Source organism: Alosa pseudoharengus, unplaced genomic scaffold (assembly GCF_046254945.1).
Source record: "Alosa pseudoharengus isolate Yale_2024_CS ecotype anadromous, Long Island Sound unplaced genomic scaffold, YU_APseudo_1.1 YU_APseudo_1.1_scf_1, whole genome shotgun sequence".
NCBI lineage: Eukaryota > Metazoa > Chordata > Actinopteri > Clupeiformes > Clupeidae > Alosa > Alosa pseudoharengus.
In genome coordinates this window covers 39,698,624-39,710,935 of record NW_027468564.1, presented here as the reverse complement: position 1 = coordinate 39,710,935, position 12,312 = coordinate 39,698,624, and the positions used below count along the sequence as shown (strand labels likewise).

Below are 12,312 nucleotides of genomic sequence, written 5' to 3'. Positions count from 1 at the left end.
TGTTTAAATAGTACATTTAGTACATAATAAAACAGTAATTTATCAGATTAGTAATTCACTTTATATATTTTTTAATTTTTCTCTGAAATTTTAGGGAGGGTGTTCCTCCCTTTCCTCAATGAAGGAGCCTCCTCTGATGTACGCCCATGAGAGCTCGTGCCCAACACGGACTTTTGTGCACGGAGCTGGTTCCGAATGCTCCATGCGGCGCCATACTTGAAAATGGTGCATGCTAACATGCCGAAGCTAATCTGGACGCCTGAGTACGGAGCTATTTTTCGAAGGTAAAGTACATTGTCTCTTTGATCCAGATCCATAAGTAAAGTGCCCACTTCCTCCATTTAGCTAATTCCCGATTAATGCACGTTAGTGATATGCTGTTTACTAGTTAGCCTACAAACTAGAGCCTTGATAGGTGTCAACATAATCCAGACTCTCGCCATTTGGAAAATGTAATGTCAAGTTAAAATATCTCACAATTTGGTAGTAAATGTGACGTTATAGCTAGGCAGGCTCTTAGCCAAACAGACTATAACCAAAGTCCTTTAAGACCCTCCACTCGGCAGCCATATTGCAACGCTTTTTGGGCAATTATCAGGCATCTATTTCGGCAGAAATGCGTGTGCGCAAGGCTTCACGACACCAACCTTGCTTGCTCCAGCTGCGAGATCACAACACATGATTGGGACAATGTTTTCACAACACACCACATGATTGGCTCAATGTATTCACATGTCGACGTTTTGCCGCGGAAGGGGTGGGATATGTGTAGACAACTGCCATATTGGCATTACAAACTAACCCCTATGCATTTCTATGGAGGATTTTTTGAGTGCTGTGTCTCCTCATTAGAAAGTCTCTGCTATAACGTTCAATAATAGATAAGTCCCAAATTATGTGATAGCGAATGTCAAAAAGTCTAGTTGCTCCTTTTTGAAACGGACTGGTGAGTGAGTGGGGCGTGGGGAAATGAGCAGCAGAAACAGAGGGTAAGACTCTTTAGAGAGGTAGGTAAGACTCTTTTCCTACAAGCTATTTCCAGTAAACAACTTCAGAAACATGTTTTTTTGAACTCATAGACCTATTTTAACTTGTTGAATATACTTAATATGGGCACATATTTTACAGATGTCCATGCAAAAAAAGTTTGTAATATGTTGTTTCACCACTAAAGGAGAATGTATTAATTTACAAACATATGGTATCAGAAAAAGTATAGTTTAGGAACCAGCAGCATCGGAATCAAGGTATTGAAATTGGCACCATATCAAAAAGTTTTGAATGACACCCAGCCCTAGAACATACAGTACTGGTACTGAAACCATATCTCAAAGACACTGTTTAAAATCCTGAGGAGAAAAAAAGGAAAGTCAAACACAAACCTCAATGTCTGCAGCTTACAGTTGATGTCACTTTTCAGTGCACTCAGAAGCTGAATTCCAGTGATGTTTATGTGATTGTCACTCAGGTCCAGTTCTGTCAGTGAGACCATGTGCTGCACAGCTACAACCTCACAGGATTCCTCTGTCAGTTTACAACCAGCAAGTCTGCATAGAGTAACAAAGACAGAGTGCAAAAGGCAGATAAGAATGACGTCATTTAATCTAATTACTTCATAATCATAATGTTGTTAAAGTCCATATAAAATCATACAATATTTTAAGAGTAGGTGTGGACTTAAAACTACGCCACAATATGTCATGATAGGCTATTCACCAAAGTCATTTCAACTTACATAGTCCATGGGCGGGCCAGACCAAATGTCGGTACCACTAAAGGTGGCAAAGGTTACTTGTCATTTTTGGAAAGATCAATGTCTATACACTGTGTTCCAAATTATTATGCAAATTGGATTTAAGTGTCATAAACATACATTTTTTTGTTATTCAATTAAACTCTTGGATGCTATTGTGTCTCAGGGCTCTTTGGGTCATTTAACTCAATCTCAGACACCTGTGATTATTAGTTTGCCAGGTGAGCCCAATCAAAGGAAAACTACTTAACACTTTGAATGCCGCGCTGTTTTCGGAAGCTTTGGCTCAGAGTGCCAGCAATCTTGATCATTGTTGATGATTTTTGTAGAGCCAAAGCGTATTCTATATTATAGCTATGGACACATGCTATGGCTCATTTTAATGATGAGACTTTAAGCTCTTAGTGGGTGCAAACCGTTTATTTCTACATGCCTCTATTCCTGAGAAATCCCAAGCTAAACAGTGGCTAGTTTTCATCAAAATCCCTGTTTTTATTTCTAGAAATGGATATATAGCGTCTTTTATTAAATATGCACTGTTTGAGACTGTTCATTTCTGACACTAACATTTCGGTCAAAGGACTTGTGTAAGATAAATATAGTTTTTCTGTTCACAAAACCACCTTTTTACTGCTGTTGGGCTCCATAATTCCTCCTCCTCTTGGTCAGTAACGTCTGTGTCGATATCATCGACATATTCGGCACTCTTGCAAGCGCGATTCGTCCTATCACCCACTCCGCTCAGTCCGGCCCATGGTGGAGATGGAACTCCCTCCTCAGCACGGTGGTCAATCACTCTTTCTAATATTTTTGACCTGGCATGTGGTGCCCTAGCGAGACCTGGCGAGACTGCCACCTAGTAATAAACCCACGAAAATAAATGGCCTGGTTTTGACCTGGCGTGCATGTGTCACTGATTCGACCCAAAGGGGCAACCATCAAAAGCCGAGTTAAGATAAAATGTCCAGATCGTGCGTTTTCATCAGTTTTCAATCGTCATATATTCATATACATATACATTCATCATAGAGTTTCCATTTTCGTAATTAAAAAAAAAAGAAGCTAAAAACGCAATATTGCGTTTTTTGCACTCATCGTGTTAAGAAGGATGTTCCACACTGTTAAGCACGCCACATGTTTCAAGCAATATGGGAAAGAAAAAGGATCCTGCTGCTGAAAAGCGTGAAATTGTGCACTACCTTGGACAAGGGATGAAAACATTGGATATTTCCCGAAAACGTATGCGTGATCATCGAAGAAATGTGTCGCTGATTCAGAGCACATTTGGGTTTGTGCAGACAAAGGCATAATAAGGAAGGTTTCTGCCAGACAAATTCATAGGATTAAGAGAGCAGCTGCTAAAATGCCATTGCAAAGCAGCAAACAGGTATTTGAAGCCGCTGGTGCCTCAAGTCCCGTGAACCTCAAGGTGTAGGATCCTCAAGAAGTTTGCAAGTGTGCATAAACCTACTATTCGGCCACCCCTAAACAATGCTCACAATAAGAAATGGTTGCAGTGGGCTCAGGAATACATGAAGACTAATTTTCAAACAGTTTTGTTTACGGATGTGCCATGCAACCCTAGATGTCCAGATGGATGGAGTAATGGATGGTTGGTGAATGGCCACCATGTCCCAACAAGGCTGAAACGTCAGCAAGGAGGTGTTTTGGGCCGGACTCATGGGGAGAGAGCTGACCACTTTCTTCCGTGGTACAAAAAGAAGAAGCATGCCTTCCGTAGCAAAATCATCTTTATGCATGACAATGCACCATCTCATGCTGCAAAGAATACCTCTGGGACATTGGCTGCTATGGGCATAAAAGGAGAGAAACTCATGGTGTGGCCCCCATCTTCCCCTGACCTCAACACTATTGAGAACCTTGAGAACCTCAGGACATCCTGCAAAAACATTAAAGCAGAAACTCTCCAAACTCAAAATGCACTGTTCCAAATGATTATGCACAACAGAGTTTCAAGACATTTTATAGGTTGTAAAGAACTAAAAATGGTAATTTGTTGAATGTGCAGCATTAGGAGGTTATATAAATTAAAGCAAAAGTTATTTAAATCAAAAACATCTTAAAAGGCCAAGTTACATGTTAACATAGGACCCCTTCATTGATATCACCTTCACAATTCTTGCATCCATTGAACTTGTGAGTTCTTGGAGAGTAAACTTGCTTTAATGTCTTTGCAGAATGTCAGAATAGCCTCCCAGAGCTGCTGCTTGGATGTGAACCGCCTCCCACCCAGCACACATGGAAAATATAACGCTATTGCTAACTGAAATAACAAGTTACTACTTTCCAAGACAACATCAAACTATCAGGCCTAGGTGAATTCACAATCGCACTCACTGGAGATTTTTTAGTTTTGCAAAACGGCATCTAGGGGAACGCAAATTTGCTAGTGACACTTGTTAAGCTCACCTCATCAAGTCTTTCATTTAGCCGAATGTGTGGTGGCTCCACAAAATGTGTACAGGTTGGCAGGTCTGCAAATGCTGGGAGTGAGACGCTTTACAGACAAAGTAGGCGTTTCATTCCTTATCCATTTCAATATCGGCTTATCAGTGGAAAAAAAAAAGACCGATACCGATGATTATAAAAATGCTAAATATCAGCCCTTATAATTGGCCTGGCCGATAATTGGTCGACCCCTAACTCACACTATGCCATCTGTACTGTATCCGAGTACGTTTGACCCCTAAAGTCCGGTTCGTTTGACCAGTGTGATCGCTCCGTACCGTACCTCGGCACAGTACCCTTATCCATGCCTGCGTCCACTTGAGGAGGTGGACTCGGGCACGGTATGGTTGGGCTTATAATTGCGCTTGCAAAGATTTTAAAGCACAAAAGCTCAACCGTGTATGGGTACAGTTTGATAATATGCAGTATGAGTGCGGACCAAGAACTGGAGAAAGCCGTACTCCAGCACGGTACAAGTGAACTGTGCCCAGTGTGAGTTCGCCCTTAGTCTGGTCTTCAGCACACTAGCCCCTTACCGTACCTACAATGCCTTTACTGTGTAGCAAATAAACAGCCCATATCTAAATGACACACTGGAGATAAAGGATGAAAACCAAAAGAAAATCAAAACCCAACCTTAATATCCTCAGTTCACAGTTGGGGCAACTTATCCCAGCACTCAGAAGCTGAATTCCAGTGATGTTCATGTGATTGTCACTCAGGTCCAGTTCTGTCAGGGAGACCATGTGCTGCACAGCAGAGGCTACAACCTCAGAGGGTTTCTCTGTCAGTTTGCAACCATCAAGTCTGCAAAAGAGAAAAAATAGTTTTAACAACATGCTTCTTATTATTGGCAGCAATATGAGTAGAGAAAGAGATTAGATAACACAACATGGATGATGCTTTTCATTCAATAACACCAACCTGAGTGTCTCTATCTTACAGCATGGATTCAGTGATGCAGAGTCCAGCTTTCCTCCACAATTCCCAAGAGTATTCTTACTCAGGTCCAGCTCTCTCAGGTGGGCATTTACTGACTGCAGAGCAAAGGCCAAAATATTACCAGACTTCTCAGTCAGTCCACAGCCAACAAGTCTGCAAATCAAACGGGAGAGTCACATGAGAGTCAAGGAACATAATTACTATATGGGGAGAGTCCATTAAAAGTACATCACACCAATGAAGAACCAAACCCTGCCCAATGTCTGCCATGTTACAGATTAGCAAACAAAGTGGTGTTGTGGTAGAAAATTCGCAAATAGGCCAGTTGATAAGTAGAATATTTAGCTCACGACTTCAAGAAAAATTCACTGTTTACTAATCTGATACCATTTTAAAAGGCTAACTGAGAAAACATTGGAGAACCCTCTCAATTAGCCACTCTGGGCCTGGGCCAGGGAGCTTTCCGGAGAAGTTAGATGACCGCTCGTTTATGCATAGTTTTCAGTAAAAAATCGTACCGGCGTACTCTGATGTGAAAATGTGCGGTTGCTACGCAAAATACACACAGGTTGACACAGGGCTCGAATTATCTTTTTGTTTTTAAGGGGGTCTCTCTATCTCATAAAAAGTTGGCACACCCCGTGCATAGCCTAACAAGGCGATGAAATAGCCTAGGCGTACAATATATGCGCACAGTAGGCCTAGGCTTTACCTTGACACACGCACACAACAGACATAGATTTTTTCATAGAAATTGATTGCTTTTAATTAATTTCAACATATTATTGATTGTAATAGTCCATATTTCATTTCAATTTCACAATACAAAGAAATAGACTCAACGATTTAGTCTGTGCCATTCTCAATTTCACAACGTAACTCATTTGAACCAGACCACCGTCTTAGATAGGCTATTCCCAGTGTCAAACACAATAATGCATGTAGTATAAGTTATACACAGGGAAAAAGCACTAACTGGCAGAAATTATAAGCCATTGCAGCCAAACTATGTTCTAGTATTGTTGAACCGTGGACAATTAATAGACGAACAATTTTGGAGTTTGCACTGAGATGTTGTTGGGTAGCCATTGAATATTCCGACATCAGAGATTGCTAACAGGTGTTTCAAAATATCTGGGAACTTTCCTGAGCTCTGAATGGCAGAGGATAGCTACAGATCATCAGACGACACAATCATTGTAGGCTGCATTATGGGCCATAATTTATGGCTTTGTCAATCAACATAGAAGAGGTGAAGCGCAAGTTCAACAGCAAACAGGACTTTTCAGCACATATCAAACCATATAGGCTAGCCCAATGAACGCCTATGTAAATAGACAAAACACTCGCATCAAAGCAGGGTGACTTCTTCAGATTTGCGAGTGCTGTCAAAACGATCATATACGGTTTGCTCATATAGTCTAGTGGTGTGGTGGTGAAGTGTCATGCTGCGTTCAAGAGCGTAGGGTAGGTCTACATCCCGTAGTAGCCTATATTTTAATTTAACGTCTTTAATGGTAAGAGATTGCACAGGGATGGATGATAAGCGGTTGTTTACGATTAAATTGCAATGCCAGACACCTTCAGATATGGGAGCCAGTCCTCACTCTATGGGAGCTCGGCTCGTTCTGGCTCCCACGTAATTCGAGCACTGGGTTGACAGGTCTGTAGATGGGCGATTCTACCGAATTTGTGCAAATTGCTGTCCCAGACCCTAAAAAGTAATTTAAAAAGCATTTATACAGAAAAATGTTACATATTTATGAAGATCTTTTTATTATCTATTAAGAACTAAAACAATATTTGAGGTAGCATCAAGCTTAATATATATAAAATCATCATGTTTAGGGTACTTTCAATTGAGAGGTGGCTGTCCCAAACCCTAAGGCCTAAATTTCACCTTATGAAAAAAAATATGAAATCATTTTTGTAATTTTTTCCACTGATGTTTTTCTAAAGATCTTTTAAATACCTATGATAAAAGCAATCGAAAAAATATATTTATTGCATAATTTTTTCAAAAATCATAAATTATTATGTAAAAAATGTTGTCCCGCATTTTTATGTCACAACCGAAACACTGTAAGGTTTAGCCCATAGGATGGTAATGATTTTAGCCACACCCCTCCATTTGGACCAGGAAGTGTGTGTGAATCCCTCTCTCTCTCATGGCCACATGGTGAGTAGATCAGTCCAATAATTTTTGAGTAAATGCATTCAAAAGTCTCAAAATCAGGCTGGAACATTTAAAAACGTCACTACCGAACACATATTTATTTCAATTAATCAAGTTGTTTTGGTTGTTTTTTTTTTAAAATGTAGTTTTATTTGTGTATAAATGTTCAGAACTGTGCTATCTAACCATGTGCTGACTAGCATCTTTGAGATAGGCTCAAAAATATATGTTTTCGTCACTACCGAAACAGTCACAACTGAAACATGTATTGAAGTTTCGGTTGTGACGAGATTGTTTCGGTAGTGACTAAATGGACCGCTAGGTCCTATATTTTGGTAAATCAGTGATATTTCCAAATGCACATTTATATAAATAAAATATAGACAAATATTGAGGGATGACTCAGTGAAGTACCAAGAATATTTAAGAAAGGAAAGTGAAAGAAATCATTGTTCAACTGCATATTTTTGCAGAAGCATTAGTTAGGAAGACTGAGGGCCCTATCTTACACTCAGTGCATTGAGGAACCAGGCGCAACACAATTGTTTTCCTAGTTTTAGGTCAGCGCATTTTATCATTATTCCGCCAGACACCCATACTGTGTGATCCTTGCACACCCATGGGTGTATCGATGAAAAAACAGGGGTGGTCAGACATATGATCACAAATTGCTATTTTGACGCCACAAAAAATGATAACACCACTGACCAAGGAAAGTGATCTAAAGTTAAATGGGCATTATTTCAGTTATTTTGAGGGTGCACTGTCAGAGGAGTCTAACAGCCTGGTAAGACCTAAGCCAGTGTTTCTTGAACTGGGGTTCGGGACCCCCAGGGGGGTTGACAAAAATATGGGAGGGGTTGCGAAATGATTTGCAGAAGGTGTTCAGTCCAACATGTTTAAAAACTGGGATATTCAGTAGCCCTAGATATATGGTTACAATTCACAGTGTTTCCATAATGTTCCTCCGAAGGTGGATGCTTTGTTTACGCAAACTCAAATCTCTATCTGCGCCTCTTGCAACGATAACTTCAAAGATGCTGTGCGTAAGCTTACCAGTGACAGAACATTATGCAGCCTTTTCTTGCCACAGGACTGCCAGTTATACATTGGATGAGTGCTAGTTATCTAAACAATAAATCAGATTGTCAAAGGCTTGGTTTTGATGTTGACATAGCGTACCATTTCTGCCTCTGCCTCCAATGCCAGTCTTGCAACATTTTCCAAAAAGGAAACCAAATTTCATTGGCTGGAGAGAAGGGGGTCTCGAGACTTGGCCAATGTTTTTTGGGGGTCGCCAGTCAAAACGTTTAAGAACCACTGACCTAAGAAACAAGTCCCTGGCAACGCAATTCAAAGTCTGTGCTGGTGTGCTTAGATAAATGTCCTTAGCATTTTTTAACATTCATTGGAATGTTATCGGGGTGTTAGGAAGCAAAGTGCATGAGCATAGACAGTACACAGATACATATATACTCCATACACCTGGGGACGCTGGTTTGCCTGTGTAATCTGTGTTGTGTTGAACCACGTAGCTCAACCTGTCACTCGTCTGGAAACTCGCAAACAGCAGCACCTCGGATCAGGAGCATGCTAGCATTAGCAAAGCAAAAGCCCAGGCTGCAACACTACTCTATAGGCGTCTGCAGGGAAGTTTACCAACATACTGCACACCTACCGTTACACTCCTAAAGCCCCCTAAACCTCACTCCTGATCCGGGTCATGGTCCAGGATTCCTACACAGTGGACCACCCCTCCACCCTTGTTTTGTTTTCATTGTTGAAATTTGGGAAAGAACCTTGTCTTACATTTAAAAAACAAAAACTGAACTGCAGATTTGCTTAACTACTTGGGCTGTCTGACCGAGTGGGTCAGAGTTTAGGCTGGCTATGGACGAGGCAAAGCGGTGTCGCCTGGTTTCAAGCATTCTAACAATAGTTCCATACATACTTTCACATTTTGTTTTGCACACTTTCACATTTGTGTGAGTACCTAGTAGGGGTAATTGTTGATTTAAATAGTAAAAAAAGAAATGTGTTTGCTCATCCAGATGGTGGTACTGTGCCATGGTACATGCAGTAGGCCTACTTGCTTTTAGGGAATGGGAGATGGCACTGTTATTGTTTTTCTTCTGATTGGTTATGGCATACCTACGGAGCCCAGGAGGTGTCATTGCAAGATATGTTTGTGTATCGAGAGAAAATGCGCTCATTTTACTAAATCGTGCACACGTTTTACTACATTGTGCTCTCAATTTAGTAAATTGTCCGCACGATTTAGTAAAACGTGCACACGATTTAGTAAATTGTGCGCATGTTTTACTAAATAGTGCGCTCGTTTTACTAAATTGTGCTCTAGATTTAGTAAAACATGCGCACGCACGATTTAGTAAATTGTGTGCACGTTTTATGAAATTGTGCGCTCAATTTACAACAATTAAAATGAGAGCACAATTTAGTAAAATGAGCGCACTATTTAGTAAAACGTGCGCGCAATTGTGCGCACGTTTTACTAAATAGTGTGCACGTTTTACTAAATCGTGTGCACGTTTTACTAAATCGTGAGCACGATTTACTAAATTGAGAGCACAATTTAGTAAAATAAGTGCACAATTTAGTAAAATGAGCCCACGCTTTCTGGATATATACCAAAAAATACCTTGCAATGACTCCTCTAGGGCTCCGTATATACCTGCCGACATTTAGCTTTTAAAAAAATCGGGTTTTGGGTTGCCAGGTTTTATGACAACAGGATTGAAATTGAAAGTAAGTCATTGTGTTGGCTATGTGTAGGGTGCATATCATACCCAATTTGGCAACCTGGGAAATGTCAGACTAACAGAAAAAATGAATACATCCGTGATTTTAAAATTAAGTTTGATGGTCATGCAATATTCTGGGAGTTTCCCCGGGAGAAATAACAAAACGGGTGGGCGCCGGGAGATGACCTTGAAATACGGGAGAAACTAGGGAAAACGGGAGTGTTGGCAGTTATGGGTTGTGCGTTATACCTAACAAACATTCATGCTTAAAGGGATACTCCAGCGTAAAAACAAACAAAACAAAATAGCCTTACACTTCGGCGGTAGTGTCCATGGGCATGCTACAGATAAACCGATAAACCCTAGGTAGTTTTTACTTTGAAGTAGCCTTTCAATTAAGGAGGGACATTATAACAATCCTTTTAAACAATGCACATGGCGTCTGATCACTTATTCCGCTGTCAAACTAGGAAAAGTGAACTAGACACTCCCTACATACATCTGAACCATATGCTTCAGAGCATGCGTCTTAGGTTATCAATATAGGGCCCTGAAGGTAACAAATTGAACACTTAAATGAGATCTGGAGGTTATGTGTTCTTTGAGAAAATGTCAACATGTTAGATACTAATACTTTTAAATGTGACCATTTTTGAACACTTTCTTGAAGGATTATAAAACCAAGCATACATGTTCTATCTTGCATCCCATAACACCCAAACTATCCATCAGCTGTTCAGTGAAATATTAAACAGATTTCTTTAAAAAAAAATTATATATATATGTCTGTTAAATGTGCTAGCTGCATTATGTGCAACATTTGTGACTTATTTGTAATTTTTATCAACACAAAATACTGGCAGTCTGATGTAGTAGTCACTACCGAAACACTACCGTCACTACCGAACATGTGCTGTCACAACCGAAACATGGGATGTTTTGTTAAAAAAAAAAATATATCTAATCATCTGACAAGATAACAGGGTGGTGTTTGGTTAAATATATATTTATAGTAATACATCCTTAAATTTGAAAATGGTATGATCAACTTTATGCGTTTTACAAAGAAATATTGTTTTTAAAATGCAATTAATCTTATAAATGACCTTTATTTTGTGTTAAAAAATATTATTGTTATCAGTTGAATCATGGAAATGCTTTAAGAAAATTCAAAAAAATATATTTAGAAGGTATATGTAAATAAATTCCTGATAGGTTATCATAAAACTTCTTATTTTGTTAATTTTTATTGTGTTTCGGTAGTGACACATTTTGGGAGAAGGAAAACATTCCAAAACTGTACAAAAAGACAATATGAAATTAAAATGTCCAATTATTAGAAATGTGTACCTTAGATGTTATACAATGCATGTGAATGAAAAGTTTTGGGGAAAAAAGACACTTTTTTCAAAATGTTTCAACCTCTGAATTTGCACGAATTCGGTAGAATGGCCCAGATATGTCTGAGACGCAGAGGCTGAGAATCGTGCCGAGACCAAGAGGTCATCAGGAGGAAAGGACAGATAGCGCTGTGTGTCGTCTGTATAGCAGTGGTATTAGAAGCCGTGCGAACGGATAACCTGTCCCAGATAGGATGCCCATGTTTGAGAGTAAGGAGAGAAGGATGCGGTGATTAACCGTGACAAAGGCAGCCGATAAGTCAAGCAGAATGAGTAGGCTACTGATGACTGTGCGGTCGCCCTGGCTTCCTTTAAGGCTTCTTACTTTACTAAAAGTTCACGCAATGGTAAACTTTTAATTTACCATTGTTTATGACTTTAAACAGCGTGCGTGTTTTAACATCAGTAAACCATAATTCTGCTTCATTCAGCATGATAATTCAGCTCCTCTTTGGCATTCATACCAATTTACCTTGTTCTTGCCCATCTGAAATAACTCCTCTACCTTTGCTGCCTCCATCCTTTCTGTTTTTGCCGTTTGGATACGTTTTATATCCATGATGGCCTTGACGTCTTGAGTTAGTGAATTAGCTTAACATTGTTTAATGGTAACCAGCAACAAGTAGGTGTTTGCTGCGTGCGTGAGCTGTCATTCTCTCGGCTACGCAAACAAAATGTGTGCGTTCCAAGTAGCCTAGTGCGTAATTTTGCTTCATTAAGCTGAAAAACACAACTCGCTACACACCACAGCAGCCTTAACGCTACAAAGCCTTAACACTACAAACAGACCTCAGGCAAGCTGTTGTGACA

The 12,312-nt window shown here is 39.9% G+C and overlaps 2 protein-coding genes across 2 annotated transcripts in view; both read right to left on the bottom strand.

Moving 5' to 3' along the window:
- The window catches only part of LOC143127647 (NACHT, LRR and PYD domains-containing protein 12-like), a 303,167-nt gene that overhangs the window by 176,667 nt on the left and 114,188 nt on the right, over positions 1 to 12,312 (bottom strand). The window lies entirely within an intron of this gene.
- The window catches only part of LOC143119348 (NACHT, LRR and PYD domains-containing protein 12-like), a 39,513-nt gene that overhangs the window by 11,009 nt on the left and 16,192 nt on the right, over positions 1 to 12,312 (bottom strand). Inside the window, exons 8-10 of the mRNA XM_076280825.1 lie at positions 5,147 to 5,317; positions 4,859 to 5,029; positions 1,383 to 1,547 (exon numbers count right to left, since the gene is read on the bottom strand). Of these exons, the coding sequence (XP_076136940.1) occupies positions 1,383 to 1,547; positions 4,859 to 5,029; positions 5,147 to 5,317 (507 nt within the window). The remainder of the gene's footprint in view (positions 1 to 1,382; positions 1,548 to 4,858; positions 5,030 to 5,146; positions 5,318 to 12,312) is intronic.